The sequence below is a fragment of the Cynocephalus volans genome, chromosome 12 (genome assembly GCF_027409185.1).
Source record: "Cynocephalus volans isolate mCynVol1 chromosome 12, mCynVol1.pri, whole genome shotgun sequence".
Classification (NCBI taxonomy): Eukaryota; Metazoa; Chordata; class Mammalia; order Dermoptera; family Cynocephalidae; genus Cynocephalus; species Cynocephalus volans.
Genome location: NC_084471.1, coordinates 11,395,102 through 11,415,090, shown reverse-complemented (window position 1 = coordinate 11,415,090; position 19,989 = coordinate 11,395,102). Strand labels below are relative to the sequence as shown.

At 49.7% G+C, this 19,989-nt stretch overlaps 2 protein-coding genes across 2 annotated transcripts in view; one reads left to right on the top strand and one right to left on the bottom strand.

Annotated features, from left to right (window-relative positions):
• Nucleotides 1-3,988: 3,988 nt before the first annotated feature.
• Nucleotides 3,989-11,504, bottom strand: LOC134391613 (DNA dC->dU-editing enzyme APOBEC-3A-like). The gene is given in 7 exon segments (XM_063115623.1): nt 3,989-4,130; nt 4,338-4,453; nt 7,506-7,621; nt 8,065-8,222; nt 8,224-8,336; nt 10,794-10,877; nt 11,481-11,504. Coding segments are annotated over 7 exon segments (753 nt in total).
• A 55-nt stretch (nt 11,505-11,559) lies between these two features.
• The window catches only part of LOC134391612 (DNA dC->dU-editing enzyme APOBEC-3B-like), a 31,601-nt gene continuing 23,171 nt past the window's right edge, over nt 11,560-19,989 (top strand). Inside the window, exons 1-3 of the mRNA XM_063115622.1 lie at nt 11,560-11,613; nt 12,869-12,983; nt 13,203-13,463. Coding sequence (XP_062971692.1) covers nt 11,560-11,613; nt 12,869-12,983; nt 13,203-13,463 — 430 coding nt within the window. The remainder of the gene's footprint in view (nt 11,614-12,868; nt 12,984-13,202; nt 13,464-19,989) is intronic.

Below are 19,989 nucleotides of genomic sequence, written 5' to 3'. Positions count from 1 at the left end.
GTGTGGTAGTGAACTCCCGCAGTTTTTGTTTGTCTGAGAAATATTCTATTTGCCCTTCGTTTTGGAAGGATAGCCTTGCAGGGTGTAGTATTCTTGGCTGGCAATCTTTGTCTTTTAGTATTTTGAATATATCATCCCATTCCTTTCTGGCTTTTAGGGTTTGTGATGAAAAGTCTGATGTTAGCCTGATGAGGGCTCCCTTATAGGCGATTGACGCTTCTCTCTTGCAGCTTTTAAGATTCTCTCTTTGTCTCTGAGTTTTGCCAATTTGACTATAACATGTCTTGGAGAAGCCTTTTTGGGTTGAATACATTTGGAGATCGTTGAGCTTCCTGGATCTGAAGATCTGTGATTTTTCCTATACCTGGGAAGTTTTCTGCCACTATTTTGTTGAATATGTTTTCAATGTAATCTCCGTTTTCCTCCCCTTCTGGAATACCCATGACTCAGATATTTGAGCGCTTAAGGTTGTCTGATATCTGTCTCAGATTTTCTTCAATGTCTTTGATTCTTTTTTCTTTCTTTTTGTCTGCTTGTGTTATTTCAAACAGCCCATCTTCAAGTTCTGAGGTTCTCTCTTCAACTTCAACAAGCCTGCTGGTTAAACTCTCCGTTGTGTTTTTTATTTCGCTGAATAACTTCTTCAGTTCAGCAAGTTCTGCTACATTTTTTTTCAGGGCATTGATTTCCTTGTACGTTTCCTCTTTCAGGTCCTGTATACTTTTCCTCGTTTCATCATGATGTCTAGCTGAGTTTTCTTGTATCTCATTCAGTTTCCTTAGAATTATCACTTGAAATTCCTTGTCAGTCATTTCAAGGGCTTCTTGTTCTATAGGGTCTAGAGTTTGAGATTTATTAACTTTTGGTGGTGTACTTTCTTGATTTTTTGTATTTCTGGTATCTTTTTTTTGATGTTTATTCATTGTGGCAGGGGGTTTCACAGTCCACCAGTTTGAGACTATAGACTAACTAAGATGTTGCTGTGGTTGCCAATTTGGTATGGCTACCTCCATGACTGCTCAGTTGGCCTCTAGTGCCTTGTGTGTGTGGTTGCCTCGGGTCTTGGGCCTATCCAGGGAGCCACCTCTCTGGTCAGCTTGGACTCTGCTGGGCTGCTGGATCACGGGGCTGTACCGCAGGGTGTGTGGTCTCTGCTGAGCTTCCACTTCCCATGCAGGACTTCTCCCTGTTCCGTGCGCTCTGGCCCGGGCTGTTGGATCATGCTGTGGCAACCCCACAGGGTGTGTGGCTTCTGTCGAGTCTCCGCCTCCCTAGCCGGACGTCTCCCCGCTCTGTGCACACTGGGCTGGGCTGGGATGTGTCTTCTGCAACCCTCGTCTATCAGCTGGGCCTTCAAGACCCTGCTCAGCACCGTCTCGCCCAGGCAGTCTACCAGGTTTCTGCTAGGCACAGACGACCGGTCACTCTGGGTGCCTTTGTAGCACTGTGTAGATCTTTCTCGGGACTTATCACCTTCCTCCTGGTATCACGGTTATTTGTGTACTTGTCTTATCTCCCACACCAGAGTGTGAGCTCCTCGGGGGAGGAGCCCACAGCACACGGTCCACCTTTGAATCCCCCCGGTGCAGACCAAGTCCAGTGCCCACCCGCAGTCAGCTCTCCGGCAGGTTCAAGTGAACTTGGGAACTCTCCAACCACACTATTCCTAACCAGAAATCGGTTAGGTGTTTTTCCGAACTGGTGGCCTCAGAGATGGTATCTGTCTCCCAGTAACAGGAAGTTTACTGGGGGCTGGAGCCCAGGGTGTGGTGGAGTGACACTAGGCCCAGCCCGTACTTCCTTGCCCTCCTGACGGTGGCTGGGGACGCCCCACGCCACCAGCCCCACCAGAGAACCGCAGAGGGAGTGGGAGGGGAGGCCAGCCCACAGGCCCTGGGAAGCCCCGCGCCAGGGCAAGCAAGTTGCAAGGCTCAATGAGGAGTAGAGCCGGGCGAGGAGGACAGGCTTGGCTGAGCCGGGCCGGAGCTGCCACCACCTGAGAAAATGGAGGCAGCCCCGGGGCGGTGAGTGGCCAGGTGGGGCAGGCAGAAGCCGGGCGGGCGTCAGCCCCCTGAGCAGGGCCGGGCCGGGGGTCACTCACAGGGCTGTGCCAGGTCGGGCGCTCACTCTCTGCCTCTGGTTTGTCGGCTTCCCCGTTCTCGGCCACCGCCTCCTCGGGCTGCTCTGTCGGCCCTGCGGCGCGGCTCAGGCACTCCCAGGAATCTTCTTTTATGCCGGCCTGAAACCTCGAATCCTGAATAGGGCAGCTGGCTGCCTTCAGTGCGGCCCCGGCCTCCAGGATCCTGGCTGCATCCACAGCAGCCCTGGCGCCGTGTTCCCTGTTTAGAGACTCGCTTTTGCAGCTAAGAAACAGTTCTTTTCCTGCTCCACACTTCAAAGCTGTTGCCTGTAAACAAGGCAGCCTCTCCTGCCAAGGGCAAAGTGGCGGTCAGCCCCCATGACCGGCCACCAGCAGCGGTCCTCCCTTAAGAGATGGCAAGAGGAAGGTCCACAAGTTTCCCGGCTGCCTAAGGCCCAGTGGCCACCTTTTCCACCTCAGCTACTCCACGCCAACTGCCACAGCCACCGCCATCTTAGGATCCAGCAGTACCACAGTCTATTAAGTATGCAGTACCATTATGTCTAAAAAACAATGTACATACCTTAGTTAAAAAATACTTTATTGCTAAAAATGCTAATGATCACTTGAGCTTTCAGCAAGTCGTAATCTTTTTGTTGGTGGAAGGTCTGGCCTCAGCGGTGATGGCTGCTGACTGATCAGGGTGGTGGTGTTTGAAGGTTGGGGTGGCTGTGGCAATTTTTTATAATAAAATGACAATGGAGTTTTCTGCATATATCGTCTTTTCCTTTCATGAAACATTTCTCTGTAGCATGCGATGCTGTTTCATAGCGTTTTACCCACAGTAGAACTTCTTTCAAAATTGGAGTCAGTTCTGTCAAACCCTGTCATTGCTTTATTAACTAGGTTTATGTAATTCGTAAGTCCTTCATTGTCTTTTCAACAGTGTTCACAGCATCTTCACCAGGAGCAGATTCCATCTCAAGAAGCCATTTTCTTTGCTCATCCGTAAGAAGCAATTTCTCATCTGTTAAAGTTTTGTCATGAGATTGCAGCAACTCAGTCCCATCTTCAGGATCCACTTCTAATGCTCTTGCTGTTTTCACCACATTTGTAGTTCCTCCTTTTACTGAAGTCTTGAATCCCTCAAAGTCATCCATGAGGGTTGGAATCAGCATCTTCCAAAATCCTGTCAATGTTGATGTTTTGACCTCCTCTCATGAATCACAACTGTTCTTAGTGGCATCTAGAATGCTGGATCCTTTCCAGAAGGTTTTCAATCTACTTTGCCCAGATCCATGAGAGGAATCACTACCTACTGCAGCTGTAGCCTTATGTGTTTCATAAATAATAATACTTGTTAAAAATCAAAGTTACTGCTTGATCTGTGGGCTGCAGAATGGATGTTGTGTTAGCAGGAATGAAAACAACATTCATCTCCTCGTACATCTCTGTCAGAGCTCTTGGGTGACTGGGTGCATTGTCAATGAGCAGTGACATTTTGAAAGGAATTTTTTTTTCTGAGCACTAGGTCTCAACAGTGGGCTTAAAATGTTCGGTAAACCATGCCGTAAACAGATATGCTGTCGTGCAGGCTTTGTTTTGCATTTGTAAGTGTGCTGACAGAGCACAGGCAGAGTAGACTTAGCATCAATTTTAAGGGCCTAGGATTTGGGGAATGCTAAGTGAGCATTGGCTGCAACTTAAAGTCACCAGCTGCGTTAGCACCTAGCAAGAGTCAGCCTGTCCTCTGAAGCTTTGGAGCCAGGCATTGACTGCTCCTGTCTAGCTGTAAAAGTCCTAGATGGCATCTTTTTTCAATATAAAACGGTGTCATTCACATTGAAGCTCTGTGGCTGAGTGCAGCCCCGTCACACGTGAGCCGCTGTCTCAGCTGGATCCGCTGGGTCACTGGCTGCAGCCCCGCATCAGCACCTGCTGCTGCACCTCGCGCTCTGCTGGGACGGAGCCGGCTGCTTTTCTTAAACCTCGTGGACCCTCCTCCGCTAGCTTCAGACTTTTCTTCCGCAGCTTCCTCAGCCCGCTCAGCCTTCACACAATCGAAGAGTTCGGGCCTTGCTCTGAGTTGGGCTTTGGCTTAAGGGAATGTTGTGGCTGGTTTGCTCTTCTCTCCAGACCGCTACGGCTTTCTCCATCTCGGCCATGGGCTGTCTGGCTTTCTCATCACTCGTGTGTCCACTGCAGCAGCGCTTTCATTTCCCTCAGGAGCTTCTCCTTGCATTCACAACTTGGCGACCTGCTGGGTGCAGGCCCGAGCTTCCAGCCCACCTTGGCTTTCGAGACGCCTTCCTCCCTGGGCTTCTGCATCTCTGGCTGTGATTGCAAGTGAGAGACGCGCGACTCTTCCTTTCTCTTGAACACACAGAGGCCGTGGTAGGGCTACTAATTGGCCTTATTTTAATATTGTTGTCTCGGGGAATAGGGAGGCCTGAGGAGAGGGACAGCGATGGGGGACGGCTGATCAGGGGAGCAGTCAGAACACACGACACGTTTATCGATGCAGTTCGCCGTCATATGGATGCAATTCATGTTACTGTTGCAATCCCAAATGATTGCAATAGTAACATCAAAGATCACGGATCACAGATCACCACAACAGACATAATAGTGATGGGGAAAGTTTGAAATTTTGCAAAAATTGCCAAAATGTGATACAGAGACACGGAGTGAGCACATGCTGTGAATGGCGTCGATAGACTTGCTCGGTGCAGGGTTGCTACAGACCTTCAATTTTTAAAAAATGCAGCATCTGTGAAGCAGGAGAAAGGGAAGCGTGAAGACGCGAGGGGCTGCCCACCCACTGCCCACGTCCCTCTCCCATTTTTAATTGAATGTTTTTGTTTTCTTGCTATTGAGTTGTTTGACCTCCTTATATAGTTTGGATATGAACCCCTTACTGGAAGCGTGGCTTGCTGATTTTTTTCCTAATTTGTAGGTTGTCTCAGCACACTACTGTTTCCTTTAGTTTGATGTAATCCCATTGGTCTATTTTTTGTTTTGTCTCCTGTGCTTTTGGAGTTAAATCCAATACATCAATGCGATGTAGTTTCCCCCCTATGTTTACTTCTAGCACTTTATAGTTTCCAGTTTTACATTTGTCTTTAATCCATTTTTGAGTTGACTTGTATATGGTGTGAAACAAGGGTGCAGTTTTATTCTTCTGCCCTGGATATCCAGTTTCTCAACAGCATTTATTTAAGAGACTGTCCTTTTCTTATCACATATTCTTGGCTCCTTTGTCAGAAATCAATTGATCATACATGTGTGAGTTTTTGTTTGGGCTCTCTAGTCCGGTCAATGTACCTATTGTTTTTTGCCAGTACCGTGCTGTTTTAATGACTCTGGCTTCTGACCGGATAATTTTAAATGTTCTATCTTCCAGTTCACTGCTTCTTTCTTCTGCTTGATTAAATCTACTGTGAAATCTTTCTATTGGATTTTTCAGTTCAGTCATTGTATTCTTCATCTCTACGGTTTCTATTGGGTTCTTTGTTATTATTTCTATTTCTTTGTCAAACTTCTCACTTTGTTTTCCAAATTTCATTAAATTTTCTATCTATGTAATTCTTGTAGTTCACTGAACTTCTTTATGAGTATTATTCTGAATTCTTTGTCAGTCATTTCATAGATCCCTTCCCGCTTCCAGAGCTTCCCTCCTCTGCCATCACCTCCTCCAACCCCTCCAGCATTGCAGACAGAATAATTCCTCCCTCAGCCCCTAACAGTTGTTGTCAAATTGTGACTTAGTTTCAGCCTCTGAGATGTGAGCACAAGTCTGCTGCGGACAGGCCTGGGGCAGCCTTTCCTCTGGGAAAGTCCTGGCTGGGCACAGGGTGACAGTTGCAAGTGGCTGGGCTCAGGGTGCTGCAACTTGTGGACATGAAGGCCAGAAAGACATCTGGTGCCACAAGGGCTCATGCTGTGCAGGCCACTGTCCAGGGGCAGAACTCACCCTCCCTGTGGGAAAGCCCTGTCCCTCCCTGGCTCCCTTTCCAGGGGAGTGGAATGCAGAAGGTGTGGGGACTGCAGGACCCTGGCTGCTCCCCAAGGGCACCTGTATTAAGCCATTTATGTTGCTTATAACAAAATAGCTGCAACTGGGTGATATATGAAGAAAACAAAATTTATTGCTTACAGTTTCTGAGGCTGGGAAGTCCAAAGTCCATCTGGTGGTGGTGACAGTGACCCAGGGGTCTCACATTGCAAGACGGTGGAAGCAGAGAGAGCAGAGAAGGAGAGACAGAGTCTCCTCTCTCTTCTTTTAAAGCCCTCAGAACCACACCCCTGACCACCATTTTTAATCCATTCACTACTGCACGGTCCTACAATCCAATCACCTCTTTAAGGCCCCACCTTTCACTTACCATAATAGGATTTCCTACCTTCTTAACACTCACGGTGGGGGCCAGGGTTCTAATACATAAAACTTGGGAATACAGTTCAAGCTGGGGAGTTTGGAGGGACATAATTCAATCCACTACAGCACGTCTGTACTTCTTTCCAGTGGTAACACTGGCTTCTTTCTCTGCTCTCAGTACGTGGCCTGTCACTTCCAATCAGGGCCGGCTGGCAGTGTGAGACATTGTCACTCAGTGCAGGTGTGTGAGTTCTGGGTCCTCTCCTGCAGGTTTATCTGACTTTTACTCAAACGAGAGTGATTAGTGTGACCCTTGCCCCACATTAAGGTGCACTACAGAAGAGAAATGCGTTTGGAGGTTTGCAAGTCTTTATTGAACTGTTTAAAATTCATGATAGAGCTATAGAACAAAAAATATTCTGAAAGATTCTCAAAATTTTATTATATTGGTCTGTATGTAAAATCAATTACAATAATTATTTCATTCAAGAATTGAAAACTATTTTGAAAGTACCAAACATGATCTTATTCCTCTATTCTTTAAACAAAAGATAAAATTTTAATTAAAAGTAAGTCCACTCTGATTTTTAAATATAAGCTACTTCTCGTAACCTCATTGCCTTTGCTGGTCTCTGTGAGCACCTGCAGATGCTGGCGAGAGGCCTGTTTACATCTCTTGAAAGAGGAGGTTTCACTGCGCTGCTCAGCAGAGGTCTCCAGCCTTCCTGAGAGGTACTGCAGTCCCTCCTTCAGTTTTCCTGATTCTAGGAAGAAATGGCAAAAGTGAATGGAGCAGGAAGTGAGGCAGCTGGAAGCAAGAACAGAGAAAATGTCTGGGGACAGACACGATGATAGGGGGAGGAAGGAGGGACATAGGAGGTGAAAGCTCAGGGACTTAGTGAGAGGGAAAGGGAGGGATGGAGCTGGACACCCCTGGAGGGACCAGGTGACCCAGAGGAGGTTCTGAGCACAGGGGAAGGAAAGGCCCCTGGAGAGAAGAGGAGGGGGCAGGGCAGACAGGGACCAGCCAGAGCAGGACGCCCTCACCTGCAGAATGTCCCGCAGCCTCCTCCACAGTGCTCGCCTGTGTTCATGCAGCCCAGACCAGGGCTGAAAGGGCCTTCCCCGGTGGTGCACAAAGGTGTCCCAGCAGTGCCTAAACCCTGAAACCGGACAGGGGAGAGAGTCAGCCTCCAGCTGTGGGGAGGGAGAGAAAACAGGGTCTATGACTCTTGGGGACAGACTTGCACATCATAATTTCAGTCCACTGCTTTTTATTTTCCTCCCTAGGGACTTGGCTTCCTCAGCAAACTCTTTCTTCCCATTGGAAGCTGAGCCAGCCCAGTTCTCCTTCTTTCTGGAAGCCCCCAAGTCCTTCTTCCACTTCCAACCACCCTTCCTCCCTCCCAGGGACCCCATGTCCTGGCCTGGACTGTCTCTTCCAATAGAGCCCCAAGTGTGGTCCCAGATCTAGCCACGGCCTCTGCAGGCAGCAAACAAAGGCTTCTCCACCAGGGCTGCTAATCCTCTGCACCCCTTTCCAGCAACTTCCCAGGGTCCTGTCTCTACCCAGCACCCCCGTCCACCCCAAGGTTTCCACTCTGACCCTCGAAGTTCATGATGCCGATCTGCGCCCCAGCCCCCTGCAGTGTGCGCAGCCCCTGCTCATATCCTGGGGGCCGATCATAGATGCGGGCAGCGAAGATGCGCAGGTGCACGTGGCTGTTCCATCCCAGAAATGCAGCCACTTCCTGGGCACAGTTTGCAGCAGGGGCTCTAGGTGAAGAACCAGGTGACTCTGTAGCGCAGGGCAGGGTCCAGCTGCCAGGAATTCAGCAGGTCCAGGAAGCACAGCTCTGCGTGGCGGCATAGCCTGGGCTCATAACCACCCTGTGAGAAAGAGAAAGAGAAGCGTGAGGTCATTTGTTGGGGACAGGGAGGGAGGGCAGGAGCAGGCGCAGGCTGGCGAGGCACTGGCCTCCAGCACAAAATTGGAGGGCACCGCATGTGGTGATTAAGATGAATGGCTCTCATACATTGTTGGTGGGACTGCAAAATGGTGCAGCCTCTATGGAAAATGGTATGGAGGTTCCTTAAACAATTGCAAATAGATCTACCATACGACCCAGCCATCCCACTGTTGGGAATATACCCAGAGGAATGGAAATCATCAAGTCGAAGGTATACCTGTTCCCCAATGTTCATCGCAGCACTCTTTACAATAGCCAAGAGTTGGAACCAGCCCAAATGCCCATCATCAGATGAGTGGATACGGAAAATGTGGTACATCTACACAATGGAATACTACTCAGCTATAAAAACGAATGAAATACTGCCATTTGCAACAACATGGATGGACCTTGAGAGAATTATATTAAGTGAAACAAGTCAGGCACAGAAAGAGAAATACCACATGTTCTCACTTATTGGAGGGAGCTAAAAATTAATATATAAATTCACACATACACACACACACACACACACACACACACAAACGGGGGGGGGGGAGAAGATATAACAACCACAATTATTTGAAGTTGATACGACAAGCAAACAGAAAGGACATTGTTGGGGGGGAGGGGGGGAGGGAGAAGGGAGGGAGGTTTTGGTGATGGGGAGCAATAATCAGCTACAATGTATATCGACAAAATAAAATTAAAAAAAAATAAATAAAATAAAATAAAATAAAATAAAAAGATGAATGGCTTTCAGCACGATAATTAACATTTCAAAATTAATGCAGCAACTCCAAGATAAACAAAATATCAACCATTTAAATGCAGGTAGATCAGGAGCAATGACTTTTTACTCAACCTCGGCTCCCATGTACTCCACGCAGCACTGTTTCATGTGTCTTCATTTAAAATGCTCATGTTTCGTTCTCCAAGGAATTTGTGCATTAAATTTGATTTTTAAAATACTGCTTTCAATCAAGATTTCTTTGATTACTGAGTTTCTGGAGCCCCCTCTAATTTTTCTCTGTGTGTCAGTGCCTTCGGGACCCTCACCCAATCCAGCTCTGCAGGGAGGAGCTGACGAGCTGGAGGAGGGACGAGGAGGTCAGCTGAGCCCAAGGTCGGGGGACTGATGCCAGTGACCTGGGTGTGCTCCTTGATTGGGAGATTTACCCCCTACCCAGCTATTCCCCTACCACCCATCCTCGCTTGTGTACCAGTACTTCTAGAAGCTTCTACCCTGTGCTTCAGCTCATGCAGAGCTCCAGGTGATACAGACTCCTGCCAAAAGGGGTCCCTGTGCAGAAAAGAATGGTGACAAGGGGCCCCATCAAGCCTCATCCCTACAGAAGTAGTCTCTGGGTCAGGACATGATTGTCATTGGGGAGGCTCATACAATTACAGAGATTTGTCCAAACTTCAGACTGAAGCATTTTCCACTAGGGACTGAAAACTAGTAAGGACAAGGACACCAGTGCAGAGAGGATGAGGGGTATATGGCTGACCCAGAAAGAGCCAAGAAGGGGCCGTGGGTCATCCCTGGGGAAGGTGTAGCCCCTGAGACAGTTGTGGGGACCAGCAACCCTGCAAGTCCCTCCAAGGTAGTAGGTGTGTCCTGCCAGGCCCATTTCCTTGTAGTGACCAGAGCAGCCCCACACCCTGGACCAGAGCCCAGCAGAACTCAACCTCTCCTGCCAGAGCCCGTCCTGAGCAGGGCCAGGGAAGAAGGTCCCTCGGGCACAGGGGTTCCTTGGCCTGGCCAGTCCCTGAATCCTGACAGGGCTCCCGTTCTCTGGCCTTCCTGTGGGCTCTGTGCCAGCCAGGACAGGATCTCAGAATGGCCTCTCTTGCCTCCATCTTGCTTTGCCAGGAATCCGCCCATGAGCAGACGCTGGGGCACCTGCCCTGTGATGTCACGTAGGTTGTAAGTGCTTGAGTTGACCTGTTCTAAAAATGTTCTCTGTGAGAGTCATCTCCAGGAGGGGAGTCCTGTGCTGGGTCTCCAGGAACCTCCTTGGCCTTGGGCACACCTGACACCCCCGGTCCTTGTGTAGACGCCTTTTCGTTCGACCCCTGACTCCTCCTTGGGGGCACAGCAGGAGGTGAGTGGCTAAGTCCTGGATATGGGGCGATACTGGGCTAGTGGGGCCAAGCTCATGAGCATATGACCAATTTCTGATGTGGGATTAAAGCCACCAAGCATGGACAGTCATCTGAGCCCATATGTCCTATCTGATTCTGGGACAGAGCATCAGTAGCTGCATGGACTAGAGGTGACGGGGACTATGCGACACCACACGTGCCACTGAGGGCCTCTACCTGAGACTGTGCCTGGACTGCGGATGGCCCTGCCTGGATGCGGTTAGGCCGGGAAGTTCACCTGGTTACGCACGAAGCCCTTGAGCTCATTCAGTGGGACCCATGTGTCACCATCCAGGAGGTCCACCTCATAGCACAGGTAGGTCTAGTGCAGACCAGGGACTAAAGGGTCATTTATAAAGTTGTAAGTGAATGTGTCTTCATCCAAGCCCTTGTGAACAAAGGTGGGAGAAACTCAAGACAGAAATTCCTCATAAGACCACCCTAAAAGCCCTCCCCTGCTCCCCACGCTCCTCCCCTGCTCCCCACGCTCCCTCCCCTCCTCCCCACGCTCCCTCCCCTCCTCCCCACGCTCCTCCCCTCCTCCCCACGCTCCCTCCCCTCCTCCCCACGCTCCTCCCCTCCTCCCCACGCTCCCTCCCCTCCTCCCCACGCTCCCTCCCCTCCTCCCCACGCTCCTCCCCTCCTCCCCACGCTCCCTCCCCTGCTCCCACCCACGCTCCCTCCCCTGCTCCCACCCACGCTCCTCCCCTGCTCCCACCCACGCTCCTCCCCTGCTCCCCACGCTCCCTCCCCTGCTCCCCACGCTCCTCCCCTGCTCCCCACGCTCCTCCCCTGCTCCCCACGCTCCTCCCCTCCTCCCCACCCACGCTCTTCCCCTGCTCCCCATGCTCCTCCCCTGCTCCCCACGCTCCTCCCCAGCTCCCCACATCCTGAGGCACCTGTCACAGGAGGGGCTTCCACTCACTTGCTGGAGCCTCTGGGGGCTCATGGGGGAGTCGACACAGTCCTTGTGGCTGCCTGGGCCTTGTCAGGGTCTCTCCAGGATGAGTGCAGTGTGCTCAGACCCTCTGATGAGGCCCCCTGCTCCTGTCCCTGAGGTAGGCTGGGTTACCTCCCCTGGTGTCACCACCTAGCCTTGTCCTGGCTCTGCCTGACCCACACACCCCTGCTTGAAGTGGACGCCCTGGGCTTTTCCTCCTCTGCAGGGTTACCTCGGGCCACACCCAGCATCGGGGCCAAGACACTCCTGAGTGTCCATCAGAAAAGGGAACGCAGGGACTTTTCTTTCCACCTAATTCATAGGACTTTCCATGTCACTCAGGACAGGGGAGCACTCACCCCCTGCTCTCCCTCCTCCCCTCCCTGCTGTGAAGTGACGTCGCTGCTCTCAGACCCTCAGCTCATCCCCTCTTCAGCCTCAACTCTGTTTCTTGTTCAGCCCACCAGGATCAGTCTCTCCTGGCTCCGTCTTTGTAAAAGTAGGACCCCCCCCCTCCCCTCCCCAGACCACTGAGTTCACAGGCAGATATAGGATGTGTCTGTGGGAGGGAGAAGGTGGGGGTCCCTGTGGGTCCTCGTCGGTCTCCCCAATACTGTGATCTCCTGGAGGCAGGACGGTGCGAGATCCATCCTTGTGTCCCAGGCTCCTGACCGAGCCCTGGCCCTGGTGCTCATGGGTTATTGTTCAATGAATGAGGGAATCGTGCAATGCCTGCACCAGCCTTCCTTCTTTCCTTCTGGGGAGAGAACAGGCTTCTAGAAAGGCTGGGCTTGGGGACCTCCCGTCTGGCCTGCAGGGTCCCCCAACCTACTGCCCCTGCCCTTCCCTTCTGTCCTGCCTTCGGGAACACGGGCACGGAAATGCCCTTCATACTGCGCTCAAGCATCCTGGGGACGCTGGCAATGCACTGGGTCACCTGGTACATTTCCTGGAGCCCTTGTCCTCCGTGTTCCAGACTGTGGCCAGATTCCTGACTAAGCACAGCAACGTCTGCCTGAGAACTTCTATAGCCAGACTTTCCTACTGCCAAGACCCAGCAAATCACCTGGTGCTGAGGACCCTTCACAGGGCTGGGGCCCTCATCAGGTCATCAGCCGCCCACTGGGGGACTGGCAGGGACTGACTGGCAAACCCCAGGGAGAGGATTCCCTCTGGAAGGGTGGTTGGGAGCTGTGGGGTGGAGAAGGGGCTCCTGGGTTTGGACTCTAGGGGACATAGGGAAAATATTCAAGTTCATGTCAAAAGACCCTGGGGTGAGGGGGCACTGTGGAGTGGGGAAGACTCCTTGCCCTGCAACTCGGGGGGTGGCTTCTGCACCCCTACTTCTGAGGCTGTCTCCTCTTTCACTGCAGAGTTTGAGCAATGCTAGGAAGACTTTGTGGGACACAGGGCAACAGCCTTTGAGCCCTGGCCTGGTCTGGGGACAGATGCTGACTGCCTGTCCTGGGAGCGTGAAGGCGTCCTGGGGTAGGATGCCCACCACCTTCCCACCCCTTCTGGGGAGCCCTTCCTTTCTGTAGGTTTTCCTTTCTCTCCCCGCTCCTTTGCGCTCACCTCGGCTTTGCTCTCTGCTTTGCCCCCAGCCCCCACCCCCCATCTTCTCTGGAAGCCCTGCTGCTGCTTTTCATCTCCCCATGCTCCTGGTCCTGCTCTCCTGTCCTGACTGCCTCTCTCCTTCCCTTCCAGGTTCCCCCGATACAGACTCCCTTTCTCTGCATGTCTCTCAGACCCAGCACCGCTCAAGGCCTTGGCTTCTCCTTCTACCCACTGGCACTCACCTCAAGATGACCTGGCGAGAGGGAGCCTTTCTTCCAGATGCTGCCCTGGATGCCAAGTCACATCCCTGGATCGACATGGATGAGCCAATGCCCTCCGTGTCCCTGCTTTCCTCCCCGGCCACTCGCAGGAATGGAGAGCCTGTCATCTCACCTCTGCTCTTCTCGAGTGGTCAGCTATGTCCTCTGCTGCCTCACACCCATGTCCAGCAGCTACCGGAGAGGCCGCCCCAGGCCATTTGCACTCTGATAACCACCCAGCCCACCATGGCAAAGAGAGTCAATGGCCTGGACCCTCTTAAACACCTGCCACTCACTCAGTCTCTGAGCCCAACCGGCCCTTGGCTTGGCATGTCCAGTTGGAGACCATGTCCTTGTAGTTCAGCTGGGTCCCATAGAAGGGGAGAGTCCCTAAAACAGGCGTATGTTAGTTACCACAATAATAACAATCACTGGGAATCCATTCTTGTATACGTAAAAAAGTATGTTATACAGATAAACCAAACTGTAGGCTTCCAGTAAAACACTCAAACAATTTATAAACAATAGAGTGAGAAAGAAAAAGAAAATCTCCTCCCATTCCCCACCCCCATCCGACCCGCTGCCACCCCAGCCCTCTCCAGAGGTGTCCTCTGGTGTATCTGAGTGTGCCCACCCGACCTTTCTCCATGGATTAAATACTTATGTGCATGCAAAGAAAACTGGTGGAGTTTTCATGGAGCTGGTATCTTATAATGCATTATTGTATGAGGTGTGTTACTCTAAGGACATTTTTAGTTGAAGTATAATGACACGAAGATATAAGCACTGACTTTACATGCACAGTTCATATGTTTTCCCACAATGAACCCCTGTGTGACTAGCACCTGGATCCCAAATAGGAAATTTATCACCTTGGGAGCCCCCTTTTCTCCATCGTCTCCCCCTCCTCAGCTTCTCCACGATATCCACTCTCCGGATTTCTAACACAGTGAGTGTTAGCTTTCCTGCACTTTCCATAATTACAAGCATACAGTACAGAGCCTTTTGTGTCTGCCTTCTGTCACTCAGCCCTGTGTTTGTGAGGTTTGTCCTCTGTGTTTCTTAGAGTTGCAGATCATCAGTGCTCATGGCTGTAGAGCATTCCACCAGTGGATACACTCACCGTCTTTGTCAGTTCTCTTATGGTTGGGCATTTGGCTTTGGGTGTGGTGACTGTGGCAGAGTGGAAAAGGACATGAGGAGAGCAAGGGGACAGAGGCCACTAGAACCCAGCTTCACAGGACTGTGTCCTTTCTGCAGAACCTCACTCGCTCACCTGCTCAACCACTCTCTCTAATCTTTTCCCCTCTGCCGGGGGAATATGCCACTGTACTGGTGCTAATTTGTGTTTCTCTGATTACTAGGGGAGGTTAAAGCCATGTCTTTGGTTACCACTTGCCATTGCTCTAGTGAAGGTTGTCTGCAGTGACTCCACCCCTGTGACAGATCTCTTCCTGTGCCCCCAGACTTTTCCATACATCCTCTGAAATCAGGGTGGAGGCTCCCAAGCCTCCACAGTTCTGGCATCCTGTGAGCCTAAAAACTTAACACCACATGGACGCCACCAAGGCTTCGGGCTTATATCTTCCAAAGCTGCGGGTCTAACCATACCTGGGACCAATTTTGCCATGGCTGGATCCCGAGGGCAGCTGCACCCCAGGTCTGTTCTCCAGGACAACTCAGTCCTTCTAGGCCTCAGGGTCTGTGATGGGTGGGGCACCCTTCCAGACTTCTCAAATGTCTTTAGGGCTTTTCTCTCATTGTTTTGGCTCTTAGCATCTGGCTGCCTCACTGCCAAGATAATGTCTTTAGCAACCAGTTTATCTGCTTCTCCTTTGCATTTTTCTCCAGCTCTCCACTTCTCTACCACATGGCCAGGCTTCAAATTTTCCAAATCTTTACGCTCTGCTTCCCTTTTAAATTCTGGCTTTATGTTATGCCTTTGCTGCCATAACTCAGAGTAGGCTGTTAAAAGTAACCATGCAGCTTCCTTAAAGCTTTGCTGCTTAGAAATTTCTTCTGCCAAGCATTCTGGCTCACAACTCTTAAGTCCCACCTTCCACAAAGTCCTAGGGCATGGACACAATGCAGCCAAGTTCCTTGCTACGGTGTAGCAAGGGTGAGCTTTTGTCCAATTCCTGATAAGTTCATCATTTCTATCTGAGACCTCATCATCCGCATAGCCTTTACTGTCCACATTTCTATCAGCATTCTGCTCACAACCATTTAACCAATCCCTAAAATGTTCCAAACTTTCCCTCCTCTTTTTGTCTTCTTCTAAGTCCTCCAAACTCCTCCAACCTTTGCCCAATACCCAGTTCCAAAGCCATTTCCACATTTTCAAGTACCTGTTATATGCAATACTCCACTTCTCTGGTACCAATTTTCTGTTTTAGTCCATTCTGTGTTATTCTGCTATAACAGAATACCTAAAACTGGGTGATTTATAAAGAAAATGAAATATATTGCTTACAGTTTCTGAGGCTGGGAAGTCCAAAGTCCATCTGGTGGTGGTGACAGTGACCCAGGGGTCTCACATTGCAGGATGGCGGAAGCAGAGAGAGCAGAGAGAGAGAAAGACAGACTCTCCTCTTCTTTTAAAGTCCTCAGAGCCACACCCCTGACCACCATTTTTAATCTATTCACTACTGCCCGGTCCTACAATCCAATCACCTCTTCAAGGCTCCACCTTTCAATTACCATAATAGGATTTCCCACCCTCTTACTGGTCACAGGGGGGCTAAGTTTCTAATACATAAAACTTGGAGGACACAATTCAAGCTTCAGCGAGTTTGGGGGAGGGGCATAATTCAATCCACTGCACTAGGGGAGGTTAAAGCCATGTCTTTGTTTTAAACTGTTTTTAAGGAAAATCCTATCCACCTTCCCTTCCTTTCTTCCTGTAACATTTAGTTCTACCAGTATGCTATTGGCTTCCCTGCTACCTAATGAAGTGCCACAGCGTCATTCTTAAAAATGTGCATATCTTCATAAATATAAAATACTGTGAGACAGAGTTGAAAATGTCCTTTCTCCCCTGCAGCAGCTGGGGGGAGGGATCTCTTGCTGTACCATAGAACTAGTTCAAATAACTAGTTTAGAGAGTCTGAACGTAAGAGTAAAATCCTACATTCGCAGAATATTAGTCTTGATTCTCTGTGCTGCTGGACTCCTGCAGGAACACTTGTAGCTGTTAGCAGGTAGGACAGGGTAGCGGTGGGAGGAGGGACGCTGAAGCCAGCTGCTGGGGATCCCATCCTGCTTCTACCACTTACTGGATTATGACGCTTGTCAAGTTACTTAGCACCTGCGTGCTTCAGTCCTGTCATATGAAATGGAGATAACACGTGATCTTCCTCACTGGTAGTTGTGAGGCTTCCATGAGTTTGTTTGTATTTATAGCGACATAGACCACGAAGAGTGCCTGACCCAGAGTGAGCTCTATAGAAGTATTTGCTGTTGTCTATTACTAGAAATATGTCCCTGAAGACAGAGCGTTAAAAATCATCTTGCAAAAGTTGTATTAGATCCATACACTGAAAACCACAAAACATTCCTAAGAGAAAGTAAAAAAGACCTAAATATATGGAAAGGTTCATGGATTGGAAAACTCAGTATTAAGATACCAATTCTATAGATTCAATGCAATTCTGCTTATCAAATTCTCAGGGCTGGGGCGCGGGTGTTCAGCTCTTCTGCCGCCTGTGGCAGCTCTGTCATGGATCCACGTGGCCAGGCTAAACGACATTTCCCAGAACTCCCTTTATTGTCCTGGCTGGTTGGGAGGGAGGAAGTGAAAGAGCAGCCGTTTTCGAGCGTGTTTGCTCGTTGTCGACGTGTTGCTTCACCTCCTGGGTGGGAAGCAGGCACTGGACCTACCGCTGCTGGAACTTCCTCTAGATCATCCCTGAGCTGATCTCATCCTGGGCCTGGTGTGTGTCTTTAGCAACTTGAGGAAGGGCCCCAGCAGGACCCTACTAAAGTCACAGGCAAGAACAGACAGGGAACTCTGTCCATCCCTGTGTGCTCCACAGGTCACACTTGTGGGTTCCAGCTTCTCTCACACCTTAAATTCATCATCGCTACCCAGCTGCCCACCCTGCAGATTCCAAGCTCCAGCATATCACATATGAAAGTAAAACCTTATAGACATTGTCATAACCAGCCCCCACAGCTGCATGCAGTCAGATTCCCATAACAAATCCTTATAGGAAATTGTAGCATCAGGATTCTACAGAGAGACAGAATCAACAGGATATGTTATAAATATATGAGAGGGGACTTACTAGGGGAATTAGTTCACAGGATTGTGAAGAGAAGTCCCATGATAGGCCAGCTGTAAACTGGATGCCAGTAGCATGGATCAGTCCAAGTTCGAAGGCCTCAAAACCAGGGAAGCCGATGCGGTCCTTGGTGTAAGTCCTGGAACCCAGACGCTGAAAAGTCTCGAGATGTGGTGTCCATGGACAAGAGAGAACAGTGTATCCCAGCTCCAGAAGATAGAGAGAGAGATTCACCATTTTTTCCCCATTTTTTTTTTTTTTTGTTGTTGTTGTTCTCTTGGGACCCCCAGCGGATTGCATGGTTCCCACCCATGTTGAGGACAGATCTTTCCCACCCAGTCCATTCAAGTGTCATGCTAATTTCTTCTGGGAATACCCTCATGGACACACCTGCAAAGACAGCCTTACCAGGCTTCTCGGCTTTCCTTAATCTAATCAAGTTGACACCTAGAATTAACAGGTGTCTATTTATCTCCCTAAATCATACTTAATCTTCAAATGGGACAGTAACGTAATAGTTCTCCCCAATACTGTGCAAGTATCCTGCACACAACCAAAAACACATTAATCCTTTTCCCAGAAGAGGAAGTAAATTCCTTAGATGATCTTTCCTCTTCTCCTGATATCTCATGACTAAAATGCAAATACTATGATGTAAAGTTAACAATATTTAAGTGCTGATATAAAGTCACTAAGTCTCATGGTACATGATAAAGAATAAGAGGACAGGGGCTGGCCAGTTAGCGCTGTTGGTTGGAGCTAACAGCCTTATCATACCAAGGTCCCCATACAAACAAACAAACAAACAAAAGCTGTCAAGAGGAACAAAAACAAAGATCATTGCTTAGTGTACAGTAAATATACAGAGAGACATTCTTTTTCTTTTTTTTAATCGAAGCATAATTGATTATACGTATCTTGGGGTACAGTATTGACTACCATCACCTGTGTACAACATGGCATAAGCAAATCAAATCATTGGCATATTCATTGTTACAAATCATAATTATTCTTTATGCCGCTTATCCAATTAGAGACATATTCTTAACACAATAGAGCGGACAATTACCATCCTTGTTTCTATATCTGGTCACATGGTCGAAGCTGGTATTTGTAACCTCCTTCTTCTACTACCCATTCTGCATTCCCTTTGCCTTCAGCGAGCACCTCAGCGGGTCATGCTTCCTTACCTGGCAGAGTGACCCAAACCTTCATCCCTGAAGAGTCTGGGCCATTTATAGTCTTGGCTGGATTTGGTTGTTGTAGTTTTCCATTGACCTTAGTCACAGGGTGTGGTAGTACTAAGAGACGTCCTAAGGGGTCTCCTGTATTCCAGATAGAATCTCCCTCACCTCCATTGTGGAGTAGTAGTTCCAACTTCCCCTCGGTAGTCTGGGTCAGTCACCCCAGCCAACACTGTAACTCCTTTCTGAGCCTATTGACTCAGAGGCATGAGGAGCACAAAATGGCCAGGTGGCAGCTTTAATTACCAGTTCAATGGGATCATTCTTGTGTCTCCTGATGGAAGCATTCCTCCCTCTGGAACCAAGACCTCTAGACCAGCAGAGCACAAAGTCATGGGGACAGGAAGCAAAAATTTGCTAGTGGGTCCCTAGGGGTACAGGTGGGTGGTGCCACTTCTGTTTCCACCCCTTGATCCTGGACCCATGAATCGTGGCTATGGGAGAAATGGTATCATGTTTTGGGCGCTGGTTTAGAGCACATACAGCCTTCTGGAGAACCTTGCTCCAGCCCTGCAGGGCATCGTCACCTAGCTGGTGCTGCGACTGTGATTTCAACAGGCCATTCCACCATTCTATCATTCCGGCTGCTTCAGGATGATGGGGACATGGTAAGACCAGTGAACTCCATGAGCACAAGCCCACTGCCGCACTTCTCTGGCTGTGAAGTGAGTTCGTTGGTCAGAAGCAACACCGTGTGGATACCATGACGGTGAATAAGGCATTCTGCGAGTCCACGGCAGAAGCATTTCGTGCCAGGAAGGGAAATCCATATCTAGAGTAACTGTCTGTCTTGGTAAGGACAAGACACTGCCCCTTCCATGATGGAAGCCGTCCAATGGAATCGACCTGCCACGAGGTAGCTGGCTGATCACCCTGGGGAATGGTGTCATATCGGGGGCTCAGTGTTGGCCTCTGATGCTGGCAGACTGGGCAGTCAGCAGTTGCCGTAGGCAGATTGGCCCTGGTGAGTGGAAGTCCATGTTGCTGAGCCCATGTATAACCTCCATCCCTGTCACCATGGACACTTTGCTCATGAGCCCACTGGGTGATGACAGGGGTGGCTGGAGAAAGAGGCTGACTAGTATCCACAGAACAGGTCATCCTGTCCACCTGATTATTAAAGTCCTCCTCTGCTGAGGTCACCTTTTGA